Source organism: Geotrypetes seraphini, chromosome 4 (assembly GCF_902459505.1).
Source record: "Geotrypetes seraphini chromosome 4, aGeoSer1.1, whole genome shotgun sequence".
In the NCBI taxonomy this organism is placed as follows: Eukaryota; Metazoa; Chordata; class Amphibia; order Gymnophiona; family Dermophiidae; genus Geotrypetes; species Geotrypetes seraphini.
The window spans coordinates 165082832-165097439 of NC_047087.1; the positions used below are offsets into that span (position 1 = coordinate 165082832).

At 46.8% G+C, this 14608-nt stretch overlaps 1 protein-coding gene across 2 annotated transcripts in view; it reads right to left on the reverse strand.

Annotated features, from left to right (window-relative positions):
* The window catches only part of ENKD1 (enkurin domain containing 1), a 248980-nt gene that overhangs the window by 215205 nt on the left and 19167 nt on the right, over positions 1-14608 (reverse strand). Inside the window, exon 2 of one of the 2 annotated variants that reach the window (XM_033943272.1) lies at positions 12697-12819. In XM_033943272.1, coding sequence (XP_033799163.1) covers positions 12697-12781 — 85 coding nt within the window. In that variant the 5' untranslated portion in view covers positions 12782-12819. The remainder of the gene's footprint in view (positions 1-12696; positions 12820-14608) is intronic. The other variant, XM_033943270.1, reaches the window with a different exon arrangement.

Genomic DNA, 14608 nt, shown 5'->3' on the forward strand with positions numbered 1-14608 from the left:
AGGATCTAGACATAATTGGAATCACAGAAACATGGTGGTCTGAAGACAACAAATGGGATGTGGTCCTACCTGGGTACAAATTCTATAGGAGAAACAGGACACACAAGAAAGGTGGAGGAATAGCGCTATATATAAAGGACTCCATTCAGTCAACCAGGATGGAAACAACAGTAAGGGCGGACAGCTTGGAATCACTATGGGTTAAGCTGACCGGAGAAAATGGAGCAGACATAAAATTGGGACTGTACTATCGCCCACCAGGGCAACCGGAAGCAAACGACCAGGACATGGAGGCTGAATTGAGGCAGGTATGCAAAGGCAGAAATGTGGTGGTAATGGGGGATTTCAACTACCCAGGAATAGACTGGAGCATTGGACACTCAAGTTGCACGAGAGAAACAAAATTCCTGGAGGAGGGGAGGGACTGTTTCATGGAACAGCTAGTCATGGAACCAACGCGAGGAGATGCAACTCTTGACCTAATCCTCAACGGGCTAGGAGGACCCGCCAAAGAGGTGGTAGTACTAGCACCACTAGGAAACAGCGATCACAACATGATCCAGTACAAGCTAAAAATAGGAACATCAAAGGTGAAAAGAACCAAAACGACAGCACTCAATTTCAGAAAAGGAAATTACGAGGAAATGAGGAAAATGGTGGGAAAGAAGCTCAGAAACAGCTCAGGGAAAATGGAGACCGTAGAGGAAGCCTGGGCCCTACTCAAGGGCACGGTGCACGAAGCACAAAACCTGTATGTCCCCAGGTTTAGGAAAGGGTGCAAAAAAAATCGCACAAAAAACCCGGCGTGGATAACAAATGCAGTGAAAAAGGCGATAAGTAACAAGAAAACATCTTTCAGAAAATGGAAAAAGGACCAAACAAAAGAAAACCAGAAGGAGCACAAAAGGCACCAAAAAGACTGTCACCAAATGGTCAGGAAAGCGAAAAGGGAATATGAGGAGAGACTGGCGGGGGAAGCAAGAAACTTCAAACCATTCTTCAGGTATGTGAAGGGGAAACAACCAGCTAGGGAGGAAGTGGGACCGTTGGATGATGGAGACAGGAAGGGAGTGGTAAAGGAGGAAAAAGAGATAGCTGACAGGTTAAACAAGTTCTTCTCGTCAGTCTTCACGAGAGAAGACACATCCAATATCCCAGAACCCGAGGAGATCATAAACGGAGTCCATGATGAAAAGCTGGTCCAACTAGAGGTAAGCAAAGAGGATGTCCTCCGACAGATAGACAGACTGAAGAGCAACAAATCACCAGGTCCGGACGGCATCCACCCAAGGGTGCTAAAAGAGCTGAGAAACGAAATAGCGGAAACACTTCGCCAAATATGTAACCTATCATTAAAAACTGGGGAGATCCCAGAGGACTGGAAAATAGCAAATGTCACATCTATCTTTAAGAAGGGATCAAGGGGGGACCCGGGAAACTACAGGCCGGTGAGCTTGACCTCGGTCCCAGGAAAAATGATGGAAGCACTGGTCAAGGACACAATCTGCGAAAGCAAGGGACAACTGAAGACGAGCCAACATGGCTTCTGCAAGGGAAGGTCGTGCCTTACTTGAAGGAATAAACAGCCAGATGGACAAGGGGGAATCCATAGACATCATTTACCTTGACTTCCAAAAAGCCTTCGACAAGGTACCACACGAGCGGCTACTTAAGAAGCTGTGGAGCCACGGGGTGCAAGGGGATGTCCACCGATGGATCAAACACTGGCTGGCAGGCAGGAAACAGAGGGTTGGAGTAAAGGGCCATTACTCAGACTAGCAATGGGTCATGAGCGGAGTTCCGCAGGGGTCGATGCTGGGACCGCTCCTGTTCAATATATTTATCAACGACCTGGAGACGGGGACGAAATGTGAGGTTATTAAATTTGCTGATGACACCAAACTCTGCAGCAGGGTTAGAAACACGGAAGACTGTGAAGACCTGCAAAGGGACCTAACGAGACTGGAAGAATGGGCAAAAAAGTGGCAAATGAGTTTTAACATAGAGAAATGCAAGGTCATGCATGTAGGGAAAAAGAATCCGATGTTCAGCTACAAAATGGGGGGATCATTGCTAGGGGTGAGCAACCTTGAAAGAGATCTGGGGGTGATGGTGGACTCAACATTGAAAGCATCGGCACAGTGTGCGACAGCATCAAAAAAAGCGAACAGAATGTTGGGAATCATTAAAAAGGGTATCACAACCAGGACGAAGGAAGTCATCATGCCGCTGTATCGTGCAATGGTGCGCCCACATCTGGAATACTGTGTCCAGTACTGGTCGCCGCACCTCAAGAAGGACATGGCAGTACTTGAGGGGGTCCAGAGAAGAGCGACTAAACTGATAAAAGGTATAGAAAACTTTTCATACGCTGACAGATTGAAAATGCTGGGGCTGTTCTCCCTGGAAAAGCGGAGACTTAGAGGAGACATGATAGAAACCTTCAAGATCCTGAAGGGCATAGAGAAGGTAGACAGGGACAGATTCTTCAGACTGTAGGGAACCACAGGTACTAGGGGTCACTTAGAGAAACTGAAAGGGGACAAGTTTAAAACAAATGCTCGGAAGTTCTTTTTTACCCAGAGGGTGGTGGACACATGGAACGCGCTTCCGGAGGTTGTGATAGGCCAGAACACAGTACAGGGGTTCAAGGAAGCTTTAGATAGGTTCCTAAAGGTTAAGGGGATTGAGGGGTACAGATAGAAGTAGAGGTAGGTTATAAAAATGGTCAGGAACTACTTCACAGGTCATAGACCTGATGGGCCGCCGCGGGAGCGGACCGCTGGGCGCGATGGACCTCTGGTCTGACCCAGTGGAGGCAACTTCTTATGTTCTTATGAATCAATTTATTCTCTATGTATTGGGAATTGGGGCTAATAGTTTTAGCAAAATTAGGCATTAAATCCCAAAGGGACTCAAGAGTTACCTGTGTGGGCTTCTGACAAATAGGAAACTTTTGTTGAGCGTAGAAATGCTCACCCTACGAGGAATTTCCATGGTTTTGCCCCATTCTGATTTACTCCTCCTTCGGTTGTTGAACAAACCCCTGATTCTTCAGTAGAAACTCCCTGGACTGGGAGTTCTGCCTCTCTGTAGTGATGTGTGCTGCCTCAGGGGAAAGGACCGCCCCCAGCTCCGGGGTTGCCTCATCTCTTGGAGAACTGGTGATCTGGGACTGCGGGGGTGGTGCTTGGACATCTGGACTGAAGGTGATATCCGGCCCAAGAGGCACATCTCCGGTCTTGCCCAGCCCCGGTGCCCTCAGCAGGCTAACATTAGACATCGGGGTTGTGACCCCTTGCATCCCCTTTGCATCTGCTGCAGTCGGCACAACGGAGCGCTGCGAAGTGCCAGTAGCGCTCCTGCTTTTCCTCTTCGGCATAGAAAAAAAAATCAAGCTGCAAAAGCCTCCGAAAAAGAAAAAACAAGCAGAAAAGCGGAGCGGCAAGGTGCGTACTTCTCAGCACATCTTAGCAGCAGCCATCTTGGATCCAAGTGCACATGAACTTTCTTATGCTGTTAGAGTATTTCAGGGTGGTGATGTCTCAAAAGGTTTAAATGGAATTTCCAAAGTACGTGCTTCCTCCACCAATTTCTCAACATTTTGAGACATCACCACCCTTAAGAAAGTATTTTTGATAAGTGGCCTTGGCAGCTGGCAATGAATATTATATTTTTTATATAGAAAAAAGTGTTTAATAAGTGTGTGTGTGTGTATACAGTGGTGCCTCACACAACGAACTTAATCCGTTCCAGGAGCAAGTTTGTTATGTGAAACGCGTTTTCCCATAAGAATACATGTAAAACAAAATAATTCGTTCTGCAGCCCTGTTTTCCCATAAGAATACATGTAAAACAAAATAATTCGTTCTGCAGCCCTACATTTCCCTCCCTCCACCTCACCTTATATGCAGAGTTTGCCAGCTTTCTTTTTCACCCAGCCGCACGCTTTCAAAAAGCTGTGCACGCGCAGCTGCTGAAGTTGATCAATGTTCTCCTCTCCTGCAACTTCCGGTTTCCGGTTGCGTCAGAGGAGAAGATTGAACAACAGAGCATGCGCGCATGTGCTGCTCTTTGAAAGTGTGTGGCTGGCCGAAAAAGAAAGCCGGAAAACTCGGCATCTAAGGTAAGGTGGAGGGAGATGATGGAACACTGCATTCAGACAGGAGGGTGCTGCTGTTCCCGGCTCACATTAGGAAGCGGCGAGAGTAGTTCCGCCCCCCCCCGGGCCCCTCGGGCGACTTCGTTGTGTGAAACGAAGTTCGTTATAGGGAGCAAGACAAAAAGTTCGTTATGCGCAGCGTTCGCTGTACGAGGCGTCCGTTATGCGAGGCACCACTGTATATATATATCTGAAATAATAAAACGCTAGCCGCGCATGCGCACTCAACTGCGTGATTCCGTTTTCCCTGATCCGACATGTAGGTCCGTGGCCTTGCAGGAATGCGCATGCGCGACTCCCCAGCCTTACTTGGCCAGCAAGAGTGCGGATGTGGCGGCAACACAAATCGAACAACGCTGGGCAGACAACCCCTGCCCTCTCGAAGCCGGGACCGCAGCCAGCCAACGATCGCCTCCACAGCCCGACGACTCCCCCCTCCCGCACCAACCGCTGATGCTCCTGTTTGAAGCGGCCTGATGAGGTTCGCGGCCGGCTGTATTGAACCTCGCAGGCCGCTCTCCACATGAAGCACGTTCCCTCTGACGTGATCGCGTCAGAAGGAACATGCAACCATATGGAGAGAGGCCTGCGAGGTTCAATACAGCCGGCCGCGAACCTCATCAGGCCGCTTTGAACAGGAACAGGAGCGGCAGCGGCGGCAGGAACCATGGATGGATGGACGGAGGTAAGAACGGGAGAGGAAGCCAAAAAAGGGCTATGGAACAGGCAGAAAAGGGAGCTATTTTGGTGGGAGGGTTGTGCTGAGTGCACAAAGCAGGCAGGCAGGCATTGCACAACAGGGGGAGAGGCAAAGGGGGCTGCTTTGGGGGGATGGTTGTGCTGGGGGCCGACAGCAATCATGGGGGGAACAGAAAAGGGCCACGGATCAGGCAGACATGCCACAACAGGGGGCCAGAGGGAGAGCGAAAGGGGGCTGCTTTGGGGGGAGGGGTGTGCTGGGGGCAGACAGCCATCAGGGAGGGGGGAGGAACAGAAGGGGGGCCAAGAAGCAGGCAGCCATTGCACAACAGGGGAAGAGGCAAAGGGGGCTGCTTTGGGAGGGATGGTTGTGCTGGGGGCCAACAGCAATCATGGGGGGAACAGAAAAGGGCCACGGAGCAGGCAGGCACAACAGGGGGCCAGAGGGAGAGCGAAAGGGGGCTTCTTTGGGGGGAGGGGTGTGCTGGGGCAGACAGAAATCAGGGAGGGGGGAGGAACAGAAGGGGGGCCACGAAGCAGGCAGGCATTGCACAACAGGGGGAGAAGCAAAGGGGGCTGATTTGGGGGGATGGTTGTGCTAGGGGCAGAAAACAATCATGGGGGGGAGGAATATAAGAGTGCCATGGAACAAACAGGCATTGCACAACAGGGGAATAGGGGGCTGCTTTGGGAGGAGAGTTGTACTGTGGGCAGACAGCAATTATGGGGGAGAACAGAAGGGGGCCACGGAGCAGGCAGACATTGCACAACAGGGGGAGAGGGAAAGGGGGCTGCTTTGGGGGGATGGTTGTTCTGGGGGCAGAAAGCAATCATGGGGGGGAATAAGGGGGCCACAGAGCAAGCAGGCATGGCACAACTGTGGGTCAGGGGGGGAGGGAAAGGGGGCTGCTTTGGAGGGATGGTTGTTCTGGGGGCAGAGAGCAATCATGGGGGGGAACAGAAGGGGGCCAAGAAGCAGGCAGGTATTGCACAACAGGGGGAGAGGGAAAGGAGGCTGCTTTGGCAAGCAGGGGGGCCAGGGAGACAGACATAAAGAAAGACGCACAGACAGGGGACCAGGGAGAGACACAGACACAAAGAATGACAGACAGACAGCGTTCAGGGAGAGAGAGAGAGACAAATAAAAAACAAAAAAAGACATACAGACATCTACTCTAGCACCCGTTATTGTAACGGGCTTAAACACTAGTATATATATATATGTATATTGTGACAGGGAAGCTCCTGTCACAGGTAAAAAGACTGGGGGTCCAGTCAGAAATACAGCCCTTAAGGCTGTAAGCTCTAAAATAAAGCCCGTTTACCCTGGGAAAAGCAGTAGGGTAGTACCACCAAATAGCAGGGAGGAAAAGCAGGGGAGGAACCAGCCTGGAATTCAGGAAGGGAAGGCACAGAAATCACAATTCAGTCCCTATTACTTCTTTCCCAAGGTTAGGGAGAAACAGGTGATCAAGGCAGAAGGGGGTGGAGCTGGTCCCCGAGCCCTGCAACCATGCAAACCTCAAATAGGCAGAAGGCAGAGTAATCAGGAGGGAGGAGGCGGCTCAGCTGTTCCAGAGTGCAGGAGCCCAGCAGGACTCCAAGAGAGCTGCTATCTCCCTTCTTCCCCGAGCCAGCCAAGAAAGTTTCCAGGAAGCCAGCCCATCAGGGAAGTACAATCCCTTTCCTAACACATTTTGGGGTGAGGGGCTGGAAGGTGTAACTGAAGGGGAAAACGATTGGAGAGGGCTGGCCAGCATCCAGAGAGGGGGATGGGAAGAACTGGCAGAAGCGCAGGACTTCATAGAGAGCCCTAGTGCCCTGGAGCCAGCATAGGAAATGCTCAGTGAGGAAGGCACTGAAGAATACATGTGTGGAGAAGACATGGACATGGAGTCTTGAGCTGGAAAAGGCATGGCAACAGTGCCTAATTAAGCAAAGCAAAAGTAATTCCTGGAACCTCAGTTCTCCTAGATGCCCTTTGAATTAAAGTTCTGGATGTTAGGGGCATGTTCGGGTGGGCTAGAAGACCTTCAGCATAAGGGAGGCTTGCCCGCACAACCTGTGTTCAGGTTGTGAACGTCCTTCAAAGGGAGGGACCAGGTGAGAAAGAGGAAAAGTAATAAAAGTCAAAAACGTTTTTTCTGAAAGTATAGTGGAAAGCTTGCTGGCACCTGTTGTGCTCAGCTGTAAATTAGCCAACCAACTCTGGCTGGGAGAAGCCTTAGTCCTGAGAGGGGACCCAACAGAGGCAGTGAAGAAACTGCAGAAGCATTGTTCTGATTTTTGTTTTATGATTTCAATATTGAGGAAGATTGACCGTCCCAGGCAGAGGCACATCCAGCGTGACCGGGACTTGTGTAATATACTGTGAACTCAATGATTTTGCCCCGAGACAACTGTGCGTTCAGTGAAGTCTTTTTTTGCACTTTAATAAACCCGGTGAAGTTTTATGAAAAGTCCAATGTCCGGGTTTTCCTTTAACCAACCATACAAAAGGCATTCCTAAAATCTTACCTGTGGTCCGAGCCGGGGTTTCCCACCTACTCAGGATCTGGCCCGGCCACAATATATATATATATATATATATATATATATATATATATATATATATATATATATATATATAAATTTTTTAAAAAAAATACTATTAAAATTTTTTTTTGAACAATTAAAGATTTGCATTTTTGCATACCTAAAATATAACATTGCAGTTTGCACATTTAAAGCTTTACGGAGGTGGCGGAGGATCAATGATTAGAATATGGTTGCTTTAGCTGAACAGCGATTCCAGCTGACTTGTATGCACTAACAACCTTTCTGAAATCTTTTCTCCACTCTCTTGGGGCTGATTTATTGATAAAGAAGATTTATTAATAATAAAGAATTACATAATTCATATTTTCATTTTCTAATGTTTTTTGGCTATTAACAAGATTCACTTCTGGTTTTGTATTTTGACTTTTGGATTGTGGTATCAAATTACTTTATTGGTTGAGAATAGGTTATTACACAGAATTACTTTTCCTTTGAAGGAAAATATTTCCAACAGGTGGGAGAAGTGGCTGCCACCCTAGCGCCCTCAGTAGCTACCCTGTATGTGGCGAGTTTGAGGAACGATTTTTATATACCTCTACATTTTTTAAATATATTACCCTCTGGCGCAGATTCTTGGATGTCCTGTTGTTGTGGACAAGGACAGAACAAAAGCTCATTCAATTTGTGGAATGGTTGAATTCATTAGAACCCTGTCTGCACTTTAAAATTTCATATGATTGTCATCAGATTGAATTTTTGGATATATCTATTAAAAAGAGTTTACATACTTTCCAGACCATAATATATAGGAAGCCAGTAGCATAGAATACATTTTTGCACTTTGCCAGTTTCCATCCTTACAGGCTAAAGTATAATCTACCAATAAGCCAATTTCTTAGGTTAAGAAGAATATGCTCTACCCTTGAGAAGTTTAAATCTAAGGCGCAGTGTTCTCCCCAGGGCCTTTCAGCCGGGCGCTCCGCCCAGCTAATTTAGATGAGCGCCCGGCTGTAATCTCGATCGCAATCCTGCTGCTGCTGCCGCCTTCTGCTCAACATTTTTTTTTAAAAACCCCTTCTCACCGGCTTGGAGATTTACCGGGCTGACTCGGCACAGCCTGAATCGCAGGAGCCTGACTTTTTTTTTTTTTTTTTTTTAGTTTTTAACGCCAGCAAGCGACTTGAATCCATGCTCCGGGGCTCTAACATGTGCATGCTGCTTCTCTCCGAAACCGGAAGTCACGTCTTGACGGAGGAAGAGAAGGGAAGTCGGCATGCACACACCCCGGAGCATGGGTTCACTATAGGAGACAGGTCAGCTTACAACTTGCTCTTGCTTGCTTCGGGCTTTCTTCGCTGCCGGATCCTGTCTACTTTCTGTTTCCGAAAGTAGACAGGACCCGGCAACGAGGAAGGCCCGAAGCAAGCAAGAGCAGCGAGTTGTAAGCTTCCTTCCGTTGCTGACTTATTGAAGATAGGTCAGCGATGGAAGGAAGCTTACAACTTGCCTTAGTCCAGCCCTGCACAACATGCGGCCCAAAACGGATCTCACTGCCGATATGGCTCTCACTCCGCTCTCCTTTGAAGATCAGCTCAGGAGGCAAGATTTAGCCCGAGATCAGACGAATATTAAAGGGCATTTGAAGGCATCTGAGCAGATTGAGGAGAACACGTCCTGTTTTTCCATGCCTAAAAATACCACCTTGTCTAATGTAATCTCTGATCAGATCCTTAAGAGTGATGCAACTATGTATGCTGGAAAGTCTCCTCCAGTAAACAGAGCTTTAAATCCTGCAACCATATAAAACCAGATGGTCAAAGGGCTCCGAAGTATAGTATTGCCAAGGGATCTGTCTCACAAGTTTCTGACGCTGGCACAGCACAAGAAATAGAGACTTGTGGCATTCTGTGTAGAAAGCTGATGCATAATGAATTTACTATTACCCATGTAATAGTGCCAAAGCAGTCTGCTGGACCAGACTACAGTACAGTGATATGGAGAATGTGGAAGAATTATTCAGTGTTCAAGATCAACATGATCTCCTCACAGAAGAAAGATGGAGAGAAAGAGAGAGGCCTAGACCAAAGGGGAAAGACAGGAGGCAGATACTGAAGAGGGGGGGGGAGAGAAGGGAAGGAGATAGAGATGTCAGACCATGGGGTGGAGTGGGAAGGAAGGAGAGGAGAAGAGAGAGATGCCAGAGCATAGGGGTGGAGACAAAAAATGGAAAGGGGTTGAAGCTGAAATAAATCATGTACAAAGGAGAGAAAGGGCACAGGATATAGAGTTTATTGAAGGGACATAGAAAGACGGAAGATACCATATGGAACAGAGAGAGGGCAGACACTGGATGGAAAAGGCAGAAAGGGTGGACAGTGGATGCAAGGGGCAGAGAAAGGGTGGACAGTGGATGCAAGGGGTAGAGAAAGGGTGGACAGTAGATGGAAGGGGTAGAGAGAGGGTAGAGGCTGGGTGGAAGGGTCAAAGAGAGAGGACAGATGTTGCATGGAAGGGAGCGAGGACAAATGCTGAATAGAAAGAAGAGAGTGAAGAGAAGATGACTAAAGCAGAAATGACAAAAGGTAGAAAAAAAATTATTTATGTTGCTTTACGTAGAATCAAATAGTATTGTAACTGTATTGATTAAAATTTATCAATAGGAAATGGAAATAAGGCAATTTTGGGAGGGAATAAACCCCTTTCCTCAGGTTAGGACAGGATACCATAACAGCTGTATACTGTACTGTCTTGAAGAAAGATTTGGCCTCTGAAAGCTAATTGAAAAATGGATTAGTCCAATAAAATGGTATTTTCATATTTCTCATTATTTTATTTCTATTTGTTAATTTGTAAAGTGGTGACTGTTAGGTAGAAGTTTTTTTCAAATTTACATCTACTGTCTTTATATTTTGCACAGTATTAGAGGACATGTGTCACTGTGGTGTTGCATTGTATGCAGAGTCTGGTTTCTTGGTTCAGTTTAACTTTTGACTACATATTTCTATTTTTAGTTTGTGATTATTCCATATTGGGCGAGGGTGTATCTGTGTTCTGTGTGTATGAAAAGGACATGGCTTTCTGTTAGCATCGACTACAGGATCAATTGACTGTGTAGGATCTGGTTTGTTTAGTTTTACAATACGTGTGTTGGTGTTCTAGTGCTCACTGCAGTGTTTAAGATGCTGCCTTTTCCTAGATGCACCCTTATTGTGTGACTCATGGATTATTACTACAAATATATTTTTTATATAGAGGAGGGGGTTGTTAAAAAAATGATTAGCACTGGCTGTCATATATACTAGGTACACCACTGGATTTAATGACTCTATTCTAACTTTACTGTTGACGTAGGTGTTGTCCCCCCCCCAACACACAGACACACATTATAAAGAATTAAATTAAAGTTGTATTATCATCAAGTAGCTTTCAAATGATATTATAAGCAAATAAAAATAAAATATTTTTAATACATTGCTAATTATTACCTGCATCTTTACCTATACTGTTTTGCCCTAGCTCTTACTTTGCACTATAGCAAAATAAAAAAGAAACAGATAAAGATCAATCACACAGGTGCCCTTCAAGGCTCAGTAACACCTCTCCATAAATTATGTGGAAGAGGTCTGGAAGTGGGGATAGCATCTATTTCATATCCTCAGTGAGACCTCAGGAAGGAACCTAGTGATTAAAATATTATTAGAGGTGTTGTACAGCCATTTCTTGTATGACTGGATGAGCTATATTTATCTTTTTTTTAGTTGTTTAAATTCATGCAGAAATAAATGGTTAGATTGAACCTAATGACTTCATTAACGCATTTCCGTTTTTTAAACCTCTATACTATTTGAAAGAGAGTGAATATCTAATTATTCACTTCTAGAATTGGATACTTCTTAAATTTAGTAAAAATATTCTGGCACAAGTGTCAAACCTTAAAAAAGGAAGTCATATCGAGCATTGGAAAATAATAATAATTAACTAATAAAAATAGTATACATTTAATTTTCCCCACTACCAAATTTCCCCGCCCCGCCCCACCCGGCTACTTTTTCATGCCACCCGGCTGGAAAAAATTTCTGGGGAGAACACTGAAGGCGGATATGTTGCATGAAAGATTTGTGAGCAGGGGTTACCCTTAGGAAAGTGATTCATCAGGCATATCTTAGAGCAATGTTTCTCAACATGCGGTACGCATACCCTTGGGGATGCTTGGGTTGCCTCTTGGGGTACGCGGCCTGGCCGCCACCAGGGATCCCTCCACTGAAGCTGCTGCCACCAGGGATGCCCCCTGCCTCTGTCTGCATGCCTGCTGCACCCCACCCCCCACGCTAGTCCGGAGCCAACACGCTCCATCCCTCCCCAGCAGCAACTCGGAACAGGGGATGGGCCATGGCACATGCAGCGGCCAGCCCACAAGCCTTGCCCCCGATGTCAAATTTGACGTCGGACAGAAAGTTCTGGGCCAGTCAATCGCTGGCTGGCTGGGACAGAAATTTCTCTCCGACATCAAAATTGACGTCGGGGGAAGGCTTGTTAGCTGGTCGCATGCAGTGTGTCGCTGCACTCGCCCAGCTCACAAGCTTCCCCCCCTCCTCCCGCTGCCATCAATTCTGACATCGGAGAGAAAGGCAGATCATATGAACATACACAGTGTGTTGTTTCACATCAGGGCATGTTTTTTGTGCTGGGCCAATTGCATATTATTTAATTACTGCATTAGGGTTACTGCATTAGGGAGCAATTAGTTACTGCATTAGGGAGCAATATTTTGGTGTTATTCTTGTTTGGGAAGTCATGCACTAAATGTTAACAAACGACTAATGCAAGGTTTCTGCATCAGCTTCCAATGTGAGTCACTTCATCTTCATCAATTCTAATCCTGACTTTGTCACTAAGTTAATGCACGTCATGTCAGACAAATCAGTTTATACAAAAAATGTAAATTGTTCCTTCTTTGTTTTGCTTTCAGAAGCTTTTATGCATCCTCATACTAGGAATGTGCTACTGCGAAGGGCCGCTGAAAAGTTCTCAGCCCAATCAACAAAGTTGGGGCAGTTGCCATCGAGGGCTATATACTTAGTCCAGTGATTTTCTACTTTTTTCATTCTGTATTTTTCCAACAGAATGAAAAATGGAAAATCATTGATTAAGCGTATAGCCTTCAATGGAGACTTCTCAGCCCAACCAGCAAAGTTGGGGCACTTTCAGCAGCCCCACATATATCATGCAGTTTAGGGGTTGATGCACTGGTTGAAGGAAAAGCAAAATGCAATTGTTATACATTTCTAGGTGCTTACCTGAGGCAGGTCGTTTGTAGTAGTCTGGAAAGAGTGTGGGGTCAGGAGGGATGGGGCCTGATATCTTGGAAGGTCCTGAAGACATCGCTTCTCTTTTCTTACTACAGAAATAATCAAATTGTGCTGAAAGTTTTTTTAAATGGGGAGAGGGAAAAAAACTATGAAAATTATGTTTCATTATATTTAAACCATTTTTATTGATGACAACAACAAAACAAAGAACAAGCAATGTCAACAGAGTAAATACCAAGCCAGTCAACAAAAATCATACAATCCAAGTCATCAGATTTTTCATGTAATATGCCTCCCTCCCCCTCAAACAGCAGACAGAAAACACCACAAAGGTAAACAGATCCCAAACAATACTTCCCCCCGAAACTGCCAACCATCACCACCAAGAAAACCCATCCTCCATCCCAAACAGACAATAGAAACCCCCAAAACATAAAATGCTCCAGAAAAATCCCCCATCCCCCTACCTCCCCATACCACACTACCCCTACCCCAATACCACACTCCAATGTCCAAGAATTGGTTCCTTATTACATCGGACATCCACAAACAACTATATCCACCCCCTCCCAAAACAGCAATTCACACCCCCTCTCTCCCCTTTCCCCCCCCCCCCCCCGAGATGCAGCAGAGTGTCAAACTCCTAACTAAGTGTCAAAGCTATAATACGGGCTCTAGAACAGTGGTTCCCAACTCTGTCCTGGAGGATCACCAGGCCAATCAGGTTTTCAGGATAGCCCTAATGAATATGCATGGGGGACAGGGTTGGGAACCACTGCTCTAGAAAGCACAGTTACTTACCGTAACAGGTGTTATCCAGGGACAGCAGGCAGATATTCTTTACGCATGGGTGACGTCACCGACGGAGCCCTCGGTACGGACCTTTTTAACTAGAAAGTTCTAGTTGGCCGCACCGCGCGTGCGCCTTCCCGCCCGACGGAGGAGTGCGTGGTCCCCAGTTAAGATAAGCCAGCTAAGAAGCCAACCCGGGGAGGAGGGTGGGACGTAAGAATATCTGCCTGCTGTCCCTGGATAACACCTGTTACGGTAAGTAACTGTGCTTTATCCCAGGACAAGCAGGCAGCATATTCTTTACGCATGGGTGACCTCCAAGCTAATAAAGAGGGAGGAGGGATGGTTGGCCATTAGGAAAATAAATTCTGAAGTACAGATTGGCCGAAGTGCCCATCCCGTCTGGAGAAAGTATCCAGACAGTAGTGAGTAGTGAATGTGTGAACTGAGGACCAGGTGGCAGCTTTGCAGATTTCCTCAATGGGTGTGGAGCGGAGGAAAGCAACAGAAGCGGCCATAGCTCTCACCCTGTGGGCAGTGACAGCACCGTCCAGTGACAGACCGGCCCGAGCATAACAGAACGCAATGCAAGCTGCAAGCCAGTTGGATAGCGTCCGTTTAGAGACCGGGTGACCTAGGCGATTAGGGTCGAAGGTCAGGAAGAGCTGAGGGGACAAGCGGTGAGCCCTTGTACGATCAAGATAGTAAGCCAGGGCACGCTTGCAATCAAGACTGTGCAATGCCTGTTCCCCCGGATGTGAATGAGGTTTCGGGAAAAAGACAGGCAACACAATGGACTGGTTGAGGTGAAAAGCCGAGACTACCTTGGGAAGGAATTTTGGATGGGTACGCAGAACCACCTTGTCATGGTGAAAAACAGTGAACGGTGGATCGGCGACCAGTGCATGCATCTCACTAACCCTCCTGGCAGAGGTGATGGCAATGAGGAAAAGCACCTTCCATGTTAGAAGTTTGAGCGAAGTTGTGGCAAGAGGCTCAAAAGGAGGTTTCATGAGGGCTGATAACACCACATTCAGGTCCCAGACGACCGGAGGAGGCTTCAGAGGTGGTTTGACATTGAAGAGGCCCCTCATGAATCGGGAAACCA